The following is a 19,792-nucleotide window of genomic DNA, read 5'->3' as shown; positions in this document are numbered from 1 at the left end:
CAGTCCCAACCATTGAGAATGAGAGATCTTGGAGTAGATCTTGGTTGTGGGTGGGAGGAAGTGGGAGAGGCTCTGAGTGGGTTCTGGAAATTGCTTTCCCAGTTCTAGGTCTGAATCCTGGCTCTGCCACTTGTGCCTGTGTGACATCAGGCAAGTTATTCTCCCTCTCTGGGCCTGTTTCCTCCTCCAAAGTGAAATAGAGACATTTATTTTTACCTCATGAGGCCTGTGCCAGGGTCTTCCTGGATCCTCCTAGGCAGGTCTGCACTCAATATATGACAGACACTCAACAAACATTTGTTGCCTGGCTTCCTGGAGGAGGAAAACTGATTGCTGTGGCTACCCTTGGCCTCAGCTGCGCCTGGGACCCAGAGTTGGGGATGCAAAGAGGAAGTATTGCTGCAGGGGGGCTGGGAGCTGATCCAGGGCCCCATTCCCAGGACTCACAGCTGCATCCTCCTGGAGGGTTCCAGCTGGCCCTGCTGTCCCAACCCCTGGCAGCCAGGATACTCCCATGTGTCCCACTGGCTTATTCCCATGGACACTGAGGCTGAATCTGGAAGTCCATTGGTGGGTCTCCAGGGCTCATCCACTTACAGACTGCTGCCTCAAACCTCACCCCAAAGATTCATCTACAACCCCACAACCCTGGGTCAGATTCAGCTCTCCTGGGGGACAGGAATCTGCATTTTTTTTTGGCAGGGGTTGGGTTTGAACCCACCACCTCCGGCATATGGGGTCCGCGCCCTACTCCTTTGAGCCACAGGCTCCGCCCAGGAATCTGCATTTTTTAAAGGGCTCCTAGATTATTCTAATGTGGAAGGTTCCTTGACCATACTTCGAGATAAACAAACTTCTGCCCAAATTCCTATTACCAAGATAGGTAAACTGAGTCGCAGAAGAACGAGAGTCCATCCAGAGCCACGTAGTTGGCCAGTTTTGCCTTTTAGTGCCTCTAGTATCTTTCTGTCAGTATCTCTGTGTTTCCACCCCTTTACACTCTCTTAACTTCCTCCTCTTTACTTCGCTGGCTCCCCCCAACCGGCCGCGCCCCCGCATCCGGGCCCGTTCCCGAATTCAAAGGAATCTCCGGAGCCGCCTAGCCCCGCCCCATGCCCCGCCCCCTTCCCGGCACTTTTCTATGATCTTCTTCCATTGGTGTCTTCGTACATAGCCTGCGCTGCCATTGGTTGATCTGAGGCACTTGGCCCGCCTACCCTTCCCGGCCCCGCCTTTGGTTCCTATGGCGTGGGCGGAGACGGAGTGGAGGCGGGGCCTGGGGCTAGGCATGGGCGGGGCGATGGGAGGGCGGGGCCGAGAGCCCACTCCGCCCCGCCCCCGGCCTCCGGAGCTAGTCGGACTGAGGAGACCACAGCCCCAGCCACAGCCACAGCCCCACTGAGGAGGCAGGACGGATCCCCGACGATCGGACTCACGGACCGGTCCTTGACAGGTGAGAGACTGGTGCTGGGGCTCCCCCCACCCCAGCGTATCCCGGAGTCCACTTGGCTGCCCTCGTCTCTCCCTCCCTCCTCGTATTCTGGCCTCACGTCCCCCCTCTGTCTTCATTGCTGCCTCAGTTTCCCTCTGTTTCTCTCTTGCTGTACAAGTTAGTACACAGACTGGGTCTGGCTTGCCCCCGCCGGCATGGGACCCTGCTCTGAGACTAGCTTCCATGCCTCGTGTAGACTCTGATGGACTCTGCCCCAGGGAGGCAGGGGCTTGGGATTTCAGGAGGGCAATTCCAGGTAGTGGGGATCCTGGCCACAGGTGTGAGGGTGGGAATATGTGCGGCTTCTGTCTAGTCCAGGAAGCGGGGAAAGGAAGGCCAGGTCCACTCAGACTGGCCACCAGTGAGCTCCCAAGTGGCCTGATGCCTTGGCCTCAGTTTTGCCTGCTGTGACCCGGGACCATGACAATGGAGGTAATTGGCAGCTGATCTAACCCAAATCTGTTGCCTCCTTGCTTTTTTTCTGGAGTCTAACTGGACCCATTTCCTGGGAAGGTAAACTGAGACCCAGAAATGAGGTAATGCTTGGTCAGAGAGGTGAGGAATGAGGCAGGACCAAGTCTGCTCTCACTTTGGATCTGGATATTCCTCAGCACCTCTCTATGGTGTCTTGTGGGGCCTAGACTAGAATAGACTAGTCAGGCAGGTGCAGATCCAAGCCGCTCAGCACCCTGTCTATGGTGTCTGTAGGGGGCCTAGAGGAAAGGCAGCCCAACTGTACACAGACCTTCTGAGGTCACTTCCTGATCACGTTCTAGTGGTGAATGCCCCGGGAGGCTGCAGCCAGCTGAAGACAGGCAGCCCAGGTGTTGGGGAGCTCAGACAGACCTGGTCTTAAGCTAAAACTGCTGTGGTACCTTGAACAAGCAATTTAGCATTTCTGAGCCTCAGTTTCTCATCTATAAAATGAGAAGGAATATAATTCCTTGGATTGAGGGCTGGGGGATTAAATGCAGGAATGTAAACATCGTGTTATCACATCCATAGGAGTGTCCTATTCCTCCAACTCCAGGCACAGTCCTGCCTCAGGGCATTTGCACCAACTGTGCCCTCTGCCACCACAGCTGGTCAGGCGCCAACTTTAAAACATAACAAGCTGCCTAGATGGGCTGGGCCAAGGACCTGCACAGGCAAGGGCCAGGCAGCTGGGAGGGGTGGAGGAGGGGCTGGACCAGGGCCGCTGTACCTATGGAAACGGTGAACAAAGAACTGTCCCCAGCCACACAAACACCTGGGTTGGGCTTCTCCCACTTGACTGCCCAGGCGGATCAGGTACGGGGCAGAGGCTGGGGTGGCCTGGGATGATAGAGGTGGGTGAGTGCCTGGACCCCTGGAGAACATGAAAGGGTATTGAACCCTGCTCTGGTGGGGTGGGGGGGCCAGAGAGGCTATAAGTGAATAGACTAGTCAGGCAGGTGCAGATGGGAGGCCCTGTAGTATCCCCTTCCCACTATGTGGCCTTAGGCTTGTCAGGTGCCTCCTGAGCTCCATTGCCCTCATCTTACTTTCCCCAGGAGTCAGCCAGTGTGGGCGAGGAGCATTTTGATTACTTGACCATTGATGTAGTGGGTTCAGGAGGCCTCCATGTTTCCGTCTGGGGAGGAAAGAGGTGCATTGAGGACAAGACTCCAACCATTGTCAAGGAAATGGCCCCACCCAGAGAGAGGTATATGCTAAATGATGACTCACGATTGCCCAGGTGCAGCCTCAGGTGCTGGAGTCTGGCAGAGGGGCAAAACGGGCCCAATTACATAGTATGCCCACCCCTCTGTAGCATCTCCCTGACAGACGCCCCTCCTGGAATCCCACCCACATGAGTTTTCACCAAGACACCTCTGGCAGAGTTCCAAGGGCCTTCTAATGCCCTGGCATCTAGGCCTCAGTTTCTCCACCTGTCCAATGGGACTGATCATCTCCTTTTTCTTCAGAAAAAGGGCTGAGATCCTGGGGGGAAGGAGGGCTTTGAGGGGTACAGAGGGTTCTGCAGGTCTTTATTGGAGGCCTCTTGAGGACACCATAAAAGGGATTACAGGGTACATTTCTTCTAGAAACTTAGACTCTTCCTTTTCATGGTGGGCTCTCAGAGAGAAGAAAGTTGAATTTGAGAAAAGGCTCACCCTGGGGTAAGTATTGGAATCCCAATTCTGCCACATCGTTGCTCTATAAACTTAGGGAAGCTCCTGTTTCCCCTTCTGTAATAACTGAAAACTTGCAGATCCATCAAGAGTATTTGGCAATGAGGACCTGGAGGTAAAATGCCTATTAGGTAGTGAACATTTCCTGAAAGGTCACTGTAAAGCAAGTCACTTGTGTTTGAGGTTGGGGACTATCCGAATCCCCCTCTTCCCAGGCAGGGCCAGAGCAGAAGAGTCTATGCCACATTACTTATTGTGTGACCTTGATATATCTCTGTCTTTCAGCCTCAGTTTCTCTGGCTGGACAATGGGGCCTTTGGATGAGATCTCTGACATTGTGTCTCTCTGGTGCTAGGAGGTCATAATTCATTCAACAAATGTGTTCTGAGCACCTATTGGAGCTAAGCCTGGCTCAGGGCAGCAAGGACCTAGCAATGACAAAAGCTGATCTGGTGTCCACATTTACTTGGCTCACAGATTAGGGTTGGGAGAGATGGACATTGTTCATCTAGAAAAATCCTTATGCTTTGCTCTAATTGCATAAAGGTGATGGAGGGACAGATGGATGAGGGGATTAGTTTAGATGGGGATCTGGGGGGGCCTCCTAAAGAGGTGGCACATGAGCCCAGGATTGGATGACAAGAAAGAAACAACCACATGGAGACCTGGGGGAAGAGCATCCTAGAAGAAGGAACATCCCATGCAAAGGCCCTGGGACAGGACCTCGTGTGGCACGTTGGAGGTACATCAAGGAGGCCTGAATGCCTGGGGAAGAGAGGAAGGAGGGCAGGGCAGGGAGGGGACGGGCTGGTTTTGTAGGGCCTTGTCAGCCCCAGATAGAACTTGACCTTTGACCCTGAGGATGGTGGGAGCCATGGAGGGCTGTAGGCAGCAGAGGGATGGACCCCGACTCAGATGCTCACAGGTACCCTCTGGATTTTGTGGGGGGAATAGACTAGGGTGGGTGAGGCAGGAGCCAGGAGACCAGGATGGAGGCTGTGGAAGGGTGAGAAATGGGTGGCATCAGGACATATTTAGGGGGGCTGCATTCACATTCCTGTCAGGTACTCCTCCACTTTGTGCTTGCTGTTAAAAAACTTTTTCTTAGGGCGGCGCCTGTGGCTCAGTCGGTAAGGCGCCGGCCCCATGTACCGAGGGTGGCGGGTTCAAGCCCGGCCCCGGCCAAACTGCAACCAAAAAATAGCCGGGCGTTGCGGCGGGCGCCTGTAGTCCCAGCTACTCGGGAGGCTGAGGCAAGAGAATCGCTTAAGCCCAGGAGTTGGAGGTTGCTGTGAGCTGTGTGGGGCCACGGCACTCTACCGAGGGCCATAAAGTGAGACTCTGTCTCTACAGAAAAAAAAAAAAAACAACAACAAAACTTTTTCTTAGGTGGGGCGCAGTGGCTCACACCTGTAATTCTAACACTCTGGAAGGCTGCGGAGACTGGATTGCCTGAGCTGAGGAGTTCAGGACCAGCCTGAGCCAGAGTGAGACTTCATCTCTAAAAATAGCCAGGTGTTGTGATGGATGCCTGTAGTCTCAGCTACTCGGGAGGCTGAGGCAAGAGAATTGCTTGAGCCCAAGAGTTTGAGGTTGCTGTGAGCTATAATTGATGCCACAGCACTCTAGCCAGGGTGACAAAGTAAGACTCTGTCTCAAAACAAAACAAAACTTTTTCTCAGGCCAAGAGCTGTGTCTAGACTGGCCTCTGCAGAGTGGAGGACTGTGGGCTCCCAACATTCATTTTTGGCCCTTAAGCCCTTTCTTCAGTAGGAATCTGACACAGTTGAAAATATCCTGGCTAAAATAGCCAGGCGTTGTGGTGGGCGCCTGTAGTCCCAGCTGCTCCGGAGGCTGAGGCAAGGGAATCGCGTAAGCCCAAGAGTTAGAGGTTGCTGTGAGCTGTGTGAGGCCACGGCACTCTACCGGAGGGCAGTACAGTGAGACTCTGTCTCTACAAAAAAAAAAAAAAGAAGGGGCGGCGCCTGTGGCTCAAGGAGTGGGGCGCCGGTCCCATATGCCAGAGGTGGCGGGTTCAAACCTAGCCCTGGCCAAAAAAAAAAAAAAAAAAAAAAATATCCTGGCTTCCAGGGCAGCCCAGCCAGTGGCCAGACATTGCCCATCCTTAGGATGCTCCCTGAGGGCTCTGGGAACCCAGTTTGAGAACCACTGCTATCACTACACCTTGGGCTTAGCAGATTTCCCTCTGTCTTTTGCCATAAGGAAAATGGTCATTGACTTTTTTGAGGCCTGTGTCATGGATCATAAAGGGCTCGATGCAGTGGGAGCCCTGAAGTTGGTTGTGGACATTGTGTTGGAATGAGAACTGGGGGGGACATTGGCCATGGTGGGTGGAGGCCTGAGGCCACCCTGAGTGGCTGTAGCTGAGGCTGGAACTCGGGAGATAGAGCATCCAGTGTGGCCCTGCCAAGGGGACCCATCAATTATTGACACCCTTTGTGTGAGGCATGAAGAATTAATGTGATGGGGGCCGGGCTGCCTTGGACCCACAGCATAGCTGGAGCCAGCTCACGAGAGCCGCTTGCTGTGTTTTCAGAAATTTTGCCACCTAGTTGTTAAACATAGCCATTATTAAAATAATGGGTTAGAATAGAAACTTACAGTTAAATAAGTTATATTTAAAATCCAGGCATTGGCCTGGAGAAGGAGTGAGGTACTGGTACATACTACAACGTGGATGGACCTTGAGGACATTGCGCTCAGTGAGAGAAGCAGACACAGAAGGACACAGTGTGAGACTCCATTTGTATGAAATGTCCAGAACAGGCAGATCCACAGGGACGGGAAGTAGATTTGGGCCTTCTGGGGCCTGGGGAGGAGCTAAGGAGTAACTGCTGATGGGGATGGGGCTTCTTTACAGAGTGATAGACTATTCTGGAACTAGATAGTGGTGATGTTACACCTCTGTGTGCATATATAAAGTCCACTGAATTGTATTATAAAACAGTGAGTTTTATAGAATGTTAATCACATTTAATAAACATTTAATGTTATTTTAAAAATAACATTAGCCTGCTATAACGCCCAAGTTTTTTCTATTTTTAGTAGAGATGGGATCTCACTCTTGTTCAGGCTGATCTTGAACTCCTGAGCTCAAGGAGGTCCTCCTACCTTGGCCTCCCAGACTGCTAGGATTACAGTGAGAGCCACTGTGCCTTATTTATTGAGCATCAGCTATGTGTCTGGTGGTATGTACAGCAGACCTCACCATGACTAAGACAGAGAGCTTCCACTCTCATGGCCTCATGTCTGGTGTGGGAAGCACTGTCGTGAATCAATAGGCTAATATAATTAATTGTCCAAAATCAACAAGGAGATTAAAAAATTAGCCAGCTGTTGTGGTATACACCTGTAGTCCCAGCTACTCAGGAGGCTGAGGCAGGCAGATTTCTTGAGCCCAGGAGTTGGAGGCTGCCGAGAGCTGTGATGATGCCTCTGCACTGAGTGACAGAACAAAACCCTGTCTCTTTAAAAAAGTGGGAAGGATGAGATGGAGGTGCCTGGGTCAGGGAAGGAATAAAGCAGGCACCTTTTGTACATGAAGAAGTCACTATGTCTAGAGCAGTGGTTCTCAACATGTGGGTCGCGACCCACAGCAATGGTTTAAAGAGCCGCGGCATTAGGAAGGTTGAGAACCACTGGTCTAGAGCAAGTGGAGTTTGGAGATCAGTTTTTGTGGCCAGGTAACAGGGCCTCTGGGAGCTGGAGTGTCCAAACTGGGGACTGGGATGAGGTTCAAGCCCAAAAGATGAAATAGGATTGTCTGTAGGCAAAAGTCCGAGGTGTCATCCAAGGTTAGTTCTAGGGAAGAATGTGGGGACAGGACAGGAATTGATGAAGCCTGGGAGTTGGCACTGGGACACCCATTTTACAGATGGAAAAGCAGTCCTTAGGACTTGCCTGGGGACAAGGCAAGGAGAGACCTCAGAGCTGTGAGAGGAGTCTCCCCATTTGGGAGGACAAGCCTGTGGACAGGGCTGAGGTTTCCTCACTGTCCTGCCTCAGGGCTTTTGCACAGCTGTTTCCTCTGCCTAGAGCCCTCCTGGAGACTTGTCTTTCTAGTTTCAGCTCCTAGACATTCACCCCTCCCACCAGAGTCCTTATCTCTTTCCCCGAAATTAAACTGTTTATTTTTGTTTACTGGTTTCTGGTACCTCCTCCTGGCAGCAGGGGGACAGTCTGTCTTAGGGAGCTGTTTTGGAAATTCAGAGGCCTTCCTTTTATTTTGCTTGTGATAAAAGCAGGATGTTCAGGCATTTGAGGAACAGGGTTATGGGGCATCTAGTCACATTTGGGGCAACTTCTAGATCCCCAAAACTTCCAAATGTCCCACCAGAAACAAATGCAGATGGTTGGAGTGTTTTTGCAGTTTTAAAATTCAATGAATATTCCTGGAATGCAAGTCCTGGGAAATTGAATAAAGAAGGAGTTCTGTTTTCGTGGGAATTTATAGCTGTGTGTTCATGGAGATGCCATCTTTAAGGACAGCTGGGCCTGTGCTTTTAAGGAGGGAAATTATTTTTTTAATAAAATATGTACAGAGTACCCCCCTATGTGCCCAGTAACATGAAAGTAATTTATAAAGTTCAATTTGTATAATCCTTTTATTTTTTTGCTTGTTTGGGCCAAATACTGATTTTTAATTTATTAAATTTATTTATTATTTAAAATTTTTTTTTGTAGAGACAGAGTCTTACTTTATTGCCCTCGGTAGAGTGCCGTGGCATCACAGTTCACAGCAACCTCCAGTGCTTGGGCTTAGGTGACCATCACCACTGTCTAATTCCAGAACATTCGATCACCCCAAAAAGAAACTCCATCCCCATTAGCCATCACTCTCCATTCTCCTTTTACTCCAGCCCCTGGCAACCGCCAATCTACTTTCTGTCTCTAGGGTTTTGGGTACTCTGGACGTATCACATAAATGGAATCATACAGCAATGTGTGGTCCTTTGTGATTCACTGAGCATAATGTCTTCGAGGTTTATGCACATGGTAGCCTGTGTCAGAGCTTCCCTCCTTTTATGGCTAAATAATATCCTATTGTTTGGATGGAGCACATTTTGTTTATCCATTCACCCACTTATGGACATTTGGAGCGCTTCCGCTTGTTGGCTTTTCTGCTATAAACCTTTGTGTGCAAGTGTAGATGTACATTTTCACTTCTCTTGGGTAGATCCCTAGGAGTGGAATTGCTGGGTCACACAGTAACTCTGTGTTTAACTGTTTGAAGAATCATCAGGCTGTTTTCTTCAGTGGTGCCATGTTACACTCCTGCCAACAGTTCGTGTGGGTTCTAATCCCTCCATGCCCTCAACAACACTTGGTACTGTCTGTCTCTGTGATTCTAGCCCTGCTTGTGTGGGTGAAGTGGTATCTCACTGCGGTTTGATTTGCATTTCCCTAATGGCCAATAACATTGAACATCTTTCCATGTGCTTATCAGCCATTTATATACCTACCCTCTTTTTTTTTCTTGAGACAGAGTCTCGCTATGTCTCCCTTGGTAGAGTGCCGTGGCCTCACACAGCTCACAGCAACCTCCAACTCCTGGGCTTAAGCGATTCTCTTGCCTCAGCCTCCAGAGCAGCTGGGACTACAGGCGCCCGCCACAACACCTGGCTATTTTTTGGTTGTAGTTTGGCTGGGGCCGGGTTTGAACCCGCCACCCTCAGTATATGGGGCTGGCGCCTTACCGACTGAGCCACAGGCACTGCCCTAAAGCAATTATCTTGCCTCAGCCTCCCAAGTAGCTGGGACAGGAGCCCATCACAACATCCAGCTATTTTTTTGTTGCAGTTGTCATTGTTGTTCAGCAGGCCTGGGCCGGGTTTGAACCTGCCTGCCTTGGTGTAAGTGGCCAGCGCCCTAACAGCTGAGCTACAGGTGCTGAGCCCACCTATCTTCTTCTTTTTGTAGAGACAGAGTGTCACTTTACCGCCTTCAGTAGAGTGCCATGATGTCACAGGACTCACAGCAACCTCCAGCTCTTGGGCTTTCGCAATTCTCCTGCCTCAGCCTCCCAAGCAGCTGGGACTACAGGTGCCTGCCACAACGCCCAGCTATTTTTTTTTTTTTTGGTTGCAGTTCAGCCGGGGCTGGGTTTGAACCCGCCACCCCGGTATATGGGGCCGGCACCCCACTCACTGAGCCACAGGCACCACCCAGAAATGTTACTCTTTTTGTTGTTATTGTTGGGATATAATTCCACACCATAAAATTTTCCAGTCCTTTTTCATTCTTTTTAAATCTCAGATTAATACAAAGGTACAAACCATTAGGTTATAATAATTTACACATGACAGGCAAAATTTAGAGTTGTAGTTGTGTACTATATCCAGCAATGTGCCCTATAAATTTGCTGTTTGGAAGCATACGAGTGGCTGGTTATAAGTGTTTTCACAGAGCTGTGCAGCCATCTAGTTCAATGACCTTTGACTCTGTATAGACCCAGATCAACATGCACAACAGGGAACGTTCCAGTCTCCCTGCCCCCTCCCTCATGTTATCACCTTTATCACCATCTGTTAATATGTTTTTTTTTCCATTGAGGCACTTTATTTTCAAGTATGTATTACATCTCTAGTAAAAGAATCCCAGAATGTTTCTTCCTGTGTGTTTTCTTCTTGTTTCTTTGTGGTCCATGATGCCAGCTGAAGTTGTCAGTACAATGAAACCAAACTGGCAGGATGGGAGCAGATTATTCTGACATTTTTCTAGATCTTTGAGTTGCACATCAAATATGAAACTGATCACTCCACACTTGTTTAACCTGCCTGTGAGGTTCACAACAATTTTCTCAGCACTGTGATCATCAATGATTTCAAATTCAACAATGTAACCATGCTTCAACATCACCGTTAGAAACCACATGACTTTGGAGCTCAGCCTTACAAATACCTGGTGTTTGCCTCTCTTTTCAGCCTTTTAAAAAAATTTTTTTGAGATATAGTCTCATTTTGTTGCCCTCAGTGGAGTGCTGTAGCATCATAGCTCACAGCAACCTCAAACTCTTGGGCTCAAGTAATCCTCCTGCCTTAGCCTCCAGGTAGCTGGGACTACAGGCACTGCCACACCTGGCTATTTTTAGAGTTGGAGTCTCACTCTTGCTCAGACTGGTCTGGAACTTGTGAGCTCAGGCAATCTACTCACCTTGGCCTTCCAGAGTGCTAGGATTATAGGCGTGAGCCATTGTGCCTGGCCTGTCGTTGATGTTCTTAAGAGCATCAGCCAGGACACTCATGCTCAACATTAGGGCAGCAGGGGAAAGATGACAGAAAGACAATCTCATCTTTTTTCTTTTGGGGGACAGGGTCTTACTCTGTTGCCCAGGCAGGAGTGTAATGGCACCATCATAGCTCACTGCAGTTTCAAACTCCTGGGCTCAAATGATCCTCCCACCTCATCCTGTCCAGTAGGTAGGACTACAGGTGCATGCCACTAGACCTGGCTAATTTAAAACAATTTGTAGAGATGGGATCTTGCACTATTGCCCAGGCTAGTCTCAAACTCCTGGGCTCAACAAGCAAGATTCCTGCCTCTGCTTAACAGGTAGCTGGGGTCTCTCTCTTGATTATTGCTGTATCCCTGTGTCTGGTACATAGTCAGTGCTCTATAAATGCTTTCTGATGGACTGCAGTGAATGTTCAGGCCAAGTCCCTGAAGCTTCAGCATCTGGTTTTGCTTGTGACAATGGTGAGATTCCTTGGCATTTGTTGGGCAAGAACCAGGGACCCTGGCATCTTGAGCTTGGGCCCTGGGACAGTCCCTGGGAAGGTCCCTGCTCCGGAAGGGCTGACATGGCAGCCACGCCGTCTCCTGCAGGAAGGAAGGCCCAGGTTTATTTTGGTCCATGGCCTGTTCCCCTGAGACTGCAGTCATCTCCCCATCTGGCTGCCTGAATGGGAGAGTTTCTGGCAGAACAATGGGGCAGAGGGAGGAAGGCAGAGGCTGCGCAGCTGGCCGCCTGCCCCAGGTGTTGGTGGGTCTAGGGACTGCCCTCATGGTCTAGGAGTGTGGAGGCTGGGAGGGGAGGCCACAACTGCCCGTCCCCTGCCCCTTTTCCTGCTGACCTTGCATGAACGGGGGTAGCTGCTGGGAACCTAGTCCCTTCCTAAACAATTCTTCTAGCCTCAGGACTTGGAGATGGGAAAGATCTGGGCTCCAGGGTCATTGGGGTGCAAGGCCTGGGCCTCTTCCCTAAGAGGCAGAGAAAGGCCTTTTCCTTCCTCTCTGTGCCTCAGTTTGCTCATCTGATAACTGCGGAGGCTGGACCCCAGGGCTTGGGATTCCTCTCTGTGTTCCAATGTTTACAGACATTGTTTCTTTCATGCATTTGACACACGCATATGGGGGACTTGGGCTGGCCACTGGGGACACAGTGTGAACAGGGTAGATTCAGCCCCTGCATACACATGGGGGAAGGAGGAAGAACATAGAAACCAAGGTGCTCAGGGTTACCAGGGAGGATATCCAGGGCACCATGGGAGCAAGGAGACACTGGGCCCAGCCTGGAGCATCCAGGATCCATTTTCCAGGAGGTGATGGTGATGCTGAAAAATGAGAGATAGGCAGGAATTTGCCAGAGGAGTAATGAGTGGGGTCTAGGTAAGAGGGAATGGAATAGATCATTCTAGAGAAACTGGGGTGAGGGCACTGGGGGATGCTTGGCAGCTGGCCTAAACTTGCAGCTTCTTTTTCTCACAGAGATAAAAGTAGGTCTGTGTGTTTGGAGCGCCAAAGTAGGCACTTGAATGGTGGGAGTTCAGGAAGTGGGTCCAACCTCTTGTCCAGGGGAAGCTTGCTGCTTGGGGGACACTGGCGTTGTCCCAGGACAAAGTTGCTTCCAATCTTCCCCATTTTACAGTTAGGGAAACTGAGGCATGTGGCAGTTATGTTGCTTGCCTGAGAGGACAGAGCTGTGAGCAGGCTCTAAATATTGGGGTTGGGCTCAGTGCCCGTAGCTCAGGGAGCTGGCCACGTACACCAAGGCTGGCAGGTTCGAACCCGGCCTGGGGGTGTTAAACAACAATGACAATTGCAACAATAACAACAAAAAAATAACCGGGCATTGTGGTGGGTGCCTGTGGTCCCAGCTACTTGGGAGGCTGAGGCAAGAGAATCGCTTAAGCCCAAGAGTTTGAGGTTGCTGAGAACTGTGACGCCATGGCATTCTACCGAGGGTGACATAGTGAGACTGTCTCAAAATAAATAAATAAAATAAATATTGGGGTTGGTTTTTTCATGGGGGACAGTTCCAGCCCTCTGAGACCACAGCACTGGGGATGGGCAGTCATTGTATTGCGGTGTTGCTCAGCCTCTCTGTTCCTTTGCGTTCTCTTCTGCAAAATGGGCAGCCAGCCTAATACATGGCAGAAATGATGAAATGGGGCACAAGGTACTGGTTCAGGGCCTGCCATGCATAGCTGAGTCAACAGCACCCCTGCTCTGGCTTAGGCAGAGGCCTGGTCTTGTGACCAGGGTAGGAGGCAGGGAATGTTCCCCCAGTATTTCCAGTGGCTGCCCTGAACTCTGACAAAAGGCGAGGGGGCAGATTGAGTGCTGGTTTCTCCTGGTCCTGAGCTCACACAAAGACAGGCTTTGTGGGGGCTTCTGGGGCTGAGTGGGCACCCACATAGCATTCCTGGCCTGGCTAGGGTGGGCGTGGGTGTTGGTCAAGACCACAGGCAAGAGCCAGGGCGGGTCTCAGGTCAACCCCCCCCACCGGTTTTTCCTCACTCATATGACAGATGTTCTGGAGTCTCCAAGGGCAGAGTGGATAAGGAGCCAGGTCCATTCTTTCTCTTGGGGCCTGGGGTGAGGCAGACCAGTGTGGATACAAAGCCGGGGAAGCAAAACAGCAATGGAGGATGCCTAGGGCACCATGTGGCTCAGAGGAGGTGTCTTGTTGACTGGCTTGGAAGTTCATGGATTGCTTCCTATAGGAAGTGGTGTCCAGGCCAAGCTAAGGGTTATGAACATACAAGGAGAGGAGGCAGGAGTTTGGGGATCAGGGTATTAATGGGTATATGGGAGTTCACCAGGGAAGAGGCAGGGCCTTGGGGGTCAGGGTGCCGAGGGTCCGTCATGGAAGCATTCATGGCCTAAGTGAGGTGTGGGCTTGGTCCTGGAAGCCACAGGAGCTGTTTCTGAGCAGGGAAGGGCTAAGCTGAGCTCTACAATTTAGGAAGAATTCTGGAACTTCTGGAAGGAGGTGGTTGGAGAGGGGGGCTCCAGATTATGGGGAATCTGGCAGAATACTATGGCAGGAAGACAAAAGGAGAGAGCAATGATGGACAGAGGGATGGCATTCTGTGGTTAAAGGCCTGGTCACTGTCCCCTTAGAGCTGGTCTGCCTTTCACCTTGGCCATCTCCCTGGCCTCTTCCCGATAGGAGTTGTTACAAAACAGTGTTTCTGCACTCTGAGAGTCTGAGGTGGGAGGATCCCTTAAGCTCAGGAGTTTGAGACCAGGCTGAGTATGAGTGAAACCCCATCTCTACTAAAAACAGAAAAAGTAGGAGGGTGTTAATGGCAGGTGCTTGTAGTCCTAGCTATATTGGAGGCTGGGACAGGAGGATCACCCAACGCCTAGAGTTTGAGTTTGTTGTGAGCAAGGCTGACCCTGGCACTCTACCTAAGGATATATAAATAAGTAAAAACAAAACAGAAAACCCAGTTTTAATAAATAAATAAATAAAATAAAAACAAAAACAAAAAACCCAGTGTTTCCATGTTGGAGGGATCATCAGAGTAACCCATTTCTAGAAACCCCATAGATGTCCTCCCACAATGCAGGCAACTACTCCTGGGGCCCATTCAGGGTCTACGATCTGGAGGATGTTGGTTGTAAACCTTGCGGGGGCAGTGAGGCTGTGGGCGCTGGTCATGGTAACTAGGTGCCTCCACCCTGAACAGCCTAGGGCATGGGGATCAGAATGCCACCCCACGTGGGGAACAAGCCAGACTTAAGAGCCCTAGTCGTGATCACAGTGACCCCTTCTCAACTCACAGCAAAGATGCAGTGGATTTGGCGGGGGCTGGTGTCAGGCCTCACAAATAGCAGAATTCAGAAGGCCCTGCCTAGGGGTGTAGCTCAATGGTAAGAGCATTTGACTGCAGAGGGCCTGGCCGGATTTCATCATTACACCTTCATTCCTTTGACTCAACATGCCTTTTCTTTCTTTCTTTTCTTTTCTTTTTTTTTTTTTTTTGCAGTTTTGGCTGGAGCTGGGTTTGAACCCACCACCTCCAGCATATGGGGCTGGTGCCCTACTCCTTTGAGCCACAGGCACCGTCCAATGCCTTTTCTTTTTTAAAAAAACAACTTCTTTAGGTGTCATGGAGGGTACCCATTGTTCCACCCAGGTGGGAGGCTGAGGCAAGAGGATTGCTTGAGCCCAAGAATTTGTGGTTGCTGTGAGCTATGAAGGCAGGGCTTCTAGCCTGGGTGATAGGGTGAGACTCTGTCTCAAAGGAAAAAAAACAAAAGAATAGAAATGAAACAAATTCTCTTTAGATCCCTTAAGGCCTGTTGGATCATTATCTCTTCTGCATGAATGCTGTTTTTTCCACAAGCCTTTCCTACATAGGTATCTCGCCTGTTTGGGCACTCTGAGATACAATGTTGGGTGCCAAATGTCCCAGATTGGGAAGATGCTGAATGGAAGCAGTATCCTGGCTCCTGGCTGCAGGAGCCATGGACGCTGATGATGGGTCTGTCTCTCCCAGGCAGGGCGATGGACACCTTTAGCACCAAGAACCTGGTGCTCCAGGCCCAGAAGAAGCTCCTGAGCAAGATGGCATCCAAGGCAGTGGTGGGTGTGTTCATTGACGACACAAGCAGTGAGGTGCTAGACGAACTTTATCGCGCCACCAAGGAGTTCACGCACAGCCGCAAGGAGGCCCAGAAGATGCTCAAGAACTTGATCAAGGTGGCCATGAAACTGGGCCTGCTTCTGCGTGGGGGCCAGCTGGGTGTGGAGGAACTGGCGCTGCTGCGACGTTTCCGCAACAGGATGCACTGTCTGGCAATGACAGCTGTCAGCTTCCACCAGGTGGACTTCACCTTTGACCGGCGTGTGCTGGCCGCTGGCCTGCAGGAGTGCAGGGACCTGCTGCACCAGGCTGTGGGCCCACACCTCACAGCCAAGTCCCACAGCCGTATCAACCATGTCTTTGGCCACTTGGCCGACTGTGATTTCCTGGCTGCCCTCTATAGCCCGACTGAGCCCTACTGCTCCCACCTGTGCAGGATCTGTGAGGGCCTCAACCGGATGCTCGAGGAGGGCAGCATATGAGCTCCCAGACCTCCTCCCTGCAGGCCCCTCCTTCTGCGGCTTGTCTACTGTGGGTGTCATGGGGGCGTGGATTTGGTGGATTCTTTAAAATCTTTTCTCCCAGTTGGACTCTACCAAACACCCCTGGACAGGTGACCTGTCCCCTTTGAGAGGATGCTGAACAACTGGGACCACTGTTGCCTCTCCTCCCTACCTAGCCCAACTGGGAGAAAAATTCAGGTCTGCTGCCTCTTCAGGGCCCACCTCTTGCCTCCATTTGCATTTCGTGACCTATGCTGGCCCCAGAGTCACTTGATGTAAGCCAAAGGCTGCATGTCCCACTTATGATGTTGCCTGGGCTTTGTCATTCCTTCAAACAAGGTCATGACGAACTGGATGAAAAGGAGTGTTATAGGGTGAATTGTGGCTCCCACAATTTGATAACAACCCTACCCCTAAAACCTCAGGTAGCCTTCTTTGAAAAGAGCCACTGCAGATATAATTAATTCAGATGATGTCATTCTGGAGTAGGGGGTCCCTAATCAATGAGTGGGAATAAAACGGAACTGTGGACACAGATACGCACACAGGGGGAATAGCAATGTGAAGATGGAGGCAGAGGTCAGAGTGATGCTTCCACATGCCAAAGAATGCCAGGCATGCCGGCCACCACCAAAAGCTAGGGGAGGCCAGGGACAGATCCTGTCGGCCTCAGAAGGATTCACCCTGCCCAGACTTTGATCTTGGGACTTCTGACCTCCAGAACTGAAAGAGAATAAATGCCTATTGTGTAAGCCCCAAGTCCATGGGATTTTGCCCTGCAAGCGCCACTTAGAGAAACTTCTGGTAGATGCAGGTGAGTTTGGAAAGGACACCTCAATCTGTCTGGAAACATGCAGCCCTGATTTCATGTTTGGAAAACCAACAACCAGCCAATCATGTTGTTTTTATGAGATGGGCCAGAGCAAAGCTCAAGTCTTCTTGGACTTGGTGACACCTAGAAGAGGCAGTGATTCTCAACAGTGGGGCGGGGAAGTCTGTTTGTTGTTTTGTCAGGAGGGGGCATGGGTTCTCAAAGGTTTCAAAATGCCACTATGGGTCAGGAAGGTTATTTCAGATTGGAAGTTGGGGGGAATGTAGTTCCATGACTGTCTGCAGAACCAACTCTGCTGAGGGCAGAGGCCGCGAAAGGGAGCCTTATTTGGTGAGGAGGGAGGTCTGGTTGGCCCCATCCAGTATTTGAGACATGTGGAATTTGGCTGCCAACATTTAAGGAATGAGGGAATCACACATACCAACCTGAACCCTGAAATTGGGGTTTCTCTTGTAAACTTGCTGGCTCTGGCCACCTGCACCTACATAGTCCCTTTTCTTGTCTCCTGCGGGCTCTACACTAACAGATGGGAAATCATGACCCCAGGCTCCGGGGAGCCTTTGCATGGTTTGGTTTCTGTTGCCCTGAAAAAGCCAAACACCTTCATCCAAGAGCCAGCTGTTCCTACCTCAGCCCCACCCTTTAAAGGCAGCCTTCTCTTCTTATCTCAGGCTTAGAGACACCTCTACACATCTCCATGTTCAAGGATGAACCTGTGAGAAAGCCCTGATGAAATCATAGGCTGTGCTGACTGAACAGATCAATGTGCAGTCCTGCTCCCTGCTGACCTGTCCATCTTATCTGGACTCTTTCATAAGCTTGAAATTAAAGAAAACAAACCAAAGAGCACGATGGAACTATTTAAACATGCACACCTTCCACTTGCATGGTTTGAAGCATTAGATGGCCCAGTGCTGCCTGACAGAGTTTTCTTGAGTGACCCTGGGCTTTGGCACCAGTGGCCCTTGTTGACAAGTTCAATTTCTGTTCTGCCAAGTGCTGGGATGGTGTAATTGTCATTTGCAGAGCGTGGCCTCTACACACCCAAATGAGAGAAGGCTTCAGTCTTCATCATGACCAGAGGTCACATGCCAGAGTGGCTTTGTTTCCGAGTTTACCTGAAAGCTACCTTAAGATGCACATATACATCAGGCATGGTGCCTCACACCTATAATCCCAGCACTTTGGGAGGCCACAATGGGAGGTTTGCTTGAGGCCAGGAGTTTAAGACCAGCCTGGGCAACACAGTGAGATCCTATCTCTTGAAAAAAAAAAAAAATTAGCCATGCACAGTGGTACATGCCTGTAGTCCCAACTACTCAAGAGGCTGAGGCAGGAGAGTCCCTTGAGCCCAAGAATCTGAGGCTGAGGTAAAATATGATTGCACCACTGCACTCCAGCCTGGGTGACAGAGCAAGACCTTGTCTCTAAAAATAAAGATGCTTATACACATACATTGAACAAGTGGGAGACTTACTTGTGGCCCTAGATGCCCTGCCATACCAGGCACACCCTGCCACCTGGTCTGCATCTTTCCAGGGATTTGGAAGCGATGAACAATTCTGGGCTGACCAGCAAAAAATCCCATCCCCTTGGCTGAGGTCTGGCCCATGTGCATTTTCCAACAGTTTTTGCACAGAAAGCCATGAGCAATGCTGCCATGCTCACCTCTCAGGCCCTGTGCAGCTGCAAAGTCCAGAGTGGGAAAGGTTCCTGGTCCCAGGAGGGGCCCCTAGGATACCAGCAACTCACTGTACCTTCCTAGACTCCAGAGCCCCACTGTTCTTGCTCTCGGGGCCCTTCCTATGGGTGCATGTATCAGGAACTTCCTTATACAGGGTGCATGCTGGGAAGAGGTCAAGGCTGCTGGCTCTGCCCTCCGAGTACCTTCGGGCCTGGCCGCCTCTTATCACTTTTTTTTTTCCTTTTTTTGCAGTTTTTGGCCAGAGGTGGGTTTGAACCTACCATCTCCGCCATATGGGGCCAGCAACCTACCCCTTTGAGCCACAGGTGCCGCCCATCACTCTGGTTTCTGAGAACAGTCATTCTCCAAGCTTCTGTGCTTCTCATCTCTAGATCTGAAGGAGCTTCTACTCCAGGGATGGTGGCAGGGACAGCAGAGCATGGGCCACACTAGGCTTCTTCTAGGGGCATGACCTCAGGCAGGTGGCCTGATGCTCTCAGCCAGTTTCTCCTCCAGAAAGTATTAGCAGAGCCACCTCCCAGGGCAGGGATGAGGGAGGTGTAGAAAGGCCTCCATCAGTGACATCAATGCTCAGTGGCAGCCCTGATGCCACAGGCTGTAACTTGGGGTGGCAAGTCAGGCTGAAGGTCAAAGCTGGGGTCACACTGGGTGGGGTGGCTCACGCCTGTAATCCCAGCACTTGGGAGGCTGAGGCAGGTGGACTGCCTGAGCTCACAGGTTCGAGACCAGCCTGAACCAGAGTGAGACCCTGTCTCTAAAAAAATAGCTGGGCATTGTCATGGGCACTTGGAGTCCCAGCTACTTGGGAGGCTGAGGCAAGAGAATCACTTGAACCCAAGAGTTTGAGGTTGCTGAGTTAAGATGCCATGGCACTCTACCAAGGGTGATCAAGTGAGACTGTTTCAAAAAAAAAAAAAAAAGAAATGGCTGGGGTCAGAATCCCAGGCCCCAATGCTGAGAGACCAGGTCCCTTCTGAGTGCCTGAGGCATTGGGGGTTTTATTTATTTGGGTTTGCCTGTGGGTATTTTGATTTTTGAAGTCACCATAACTGCAATATGGCTTCAAAAAAACAATCATAACCAACTACCCTGGTCAAGAGTACAGGTCTGTCCTGGAATAGTCACCTGTCCTGGGCCTTTGACAAAGCCACAGGGATGCAAGTGTGGGGACCCAGGTTCAGTGAGAGCAAGTGGCTAGTCTGTAAGAGCAAGTTCAGGGATGGCTGCCTCCAGTCCAGCACTCTGACACACTTCAGCACAGTCCCACCTG

The 19,792-nt window shown here is 50.7% G+C and overlaps 1 protein-coding gene across 4 annotated transcripts; it reads left to right on the top strand.

The window, feature by feature from the left end:
* Positions 1–1,345: 1,345 nt before the first annotated feature.
* TNFAIP8L1 (TNF alpha induced protein 8 like 1) lies at positions 1,346–19,744 on the top strand. Of its 4 annotated transcripts, XM_053579427.1 has the most exons (4): positions 1,369–1,453; positions 3,595–3,633; positions 3,931–4,387; positions 15,396–19,744. In XM_053579427.1, exons 3-4 carry the CDS (start codon positions 4,303–4,305, stop codon positions 15,962–15,964), a joined length of 654 nt encoding a protein of 217 aa, XP_053435402.1. In that variant the 5' UTR covers positions 1,369–1,453; positions 3,595–3,633; positions 3,931–4,302; the 3' UTR covers positions 15,965–19,744. The 4 variants fall into 4 exon arrangements, with proteins under 4 accessions (XP_053435422.1, XP_053435402.1, XP_053435416.1 ...); XM_053579441.1 differs by lacking the exon at positions 3,595–3,633 and having other exon boundaries at positions 4,258–4,387; XM_053579436.1 differs by lacking the exon at positions 3,595–3,633.
* Positions 19,745–19,792: the final 48 nt, after the last annotated feature.

The sequence above is a fragment of the Nycticebus coucang genome, chromosome 2 (genome assembly GCF_027406575.1).
Source record: "Nycticebus coucang isolate mNycCou1 chromosome 2, mNycCou1.pri, whole genome shotgun sequence".
NCBI lineage: Eukaryota > Metazoa > Chordata > Mammalia > Primates > Lorisidae > Nycticebus > Nycticebus coucang.
The sequence above is the reverse complement of the archived record's forward strand: the minus strand, read 5'-3'. Positions and strand labels throughout refer to the sequence as shown.

Coding starts and splice junctions, on each gene's coding strand:
- TNFAIP8L1 (XM_053579441.1), top strand. CDS start 4,303: ATGGAGACCTGGGGGAAGAGCATCCTAGAAGAAGGAACATCCCATGCA. Junction 4,388..15,395: donor CCTCGTGTGGCACGTTGGAG/GTACATCAAGGA, acceptor TGTCTCTCCCAG/GCAGGGCGATGGACACCTTT.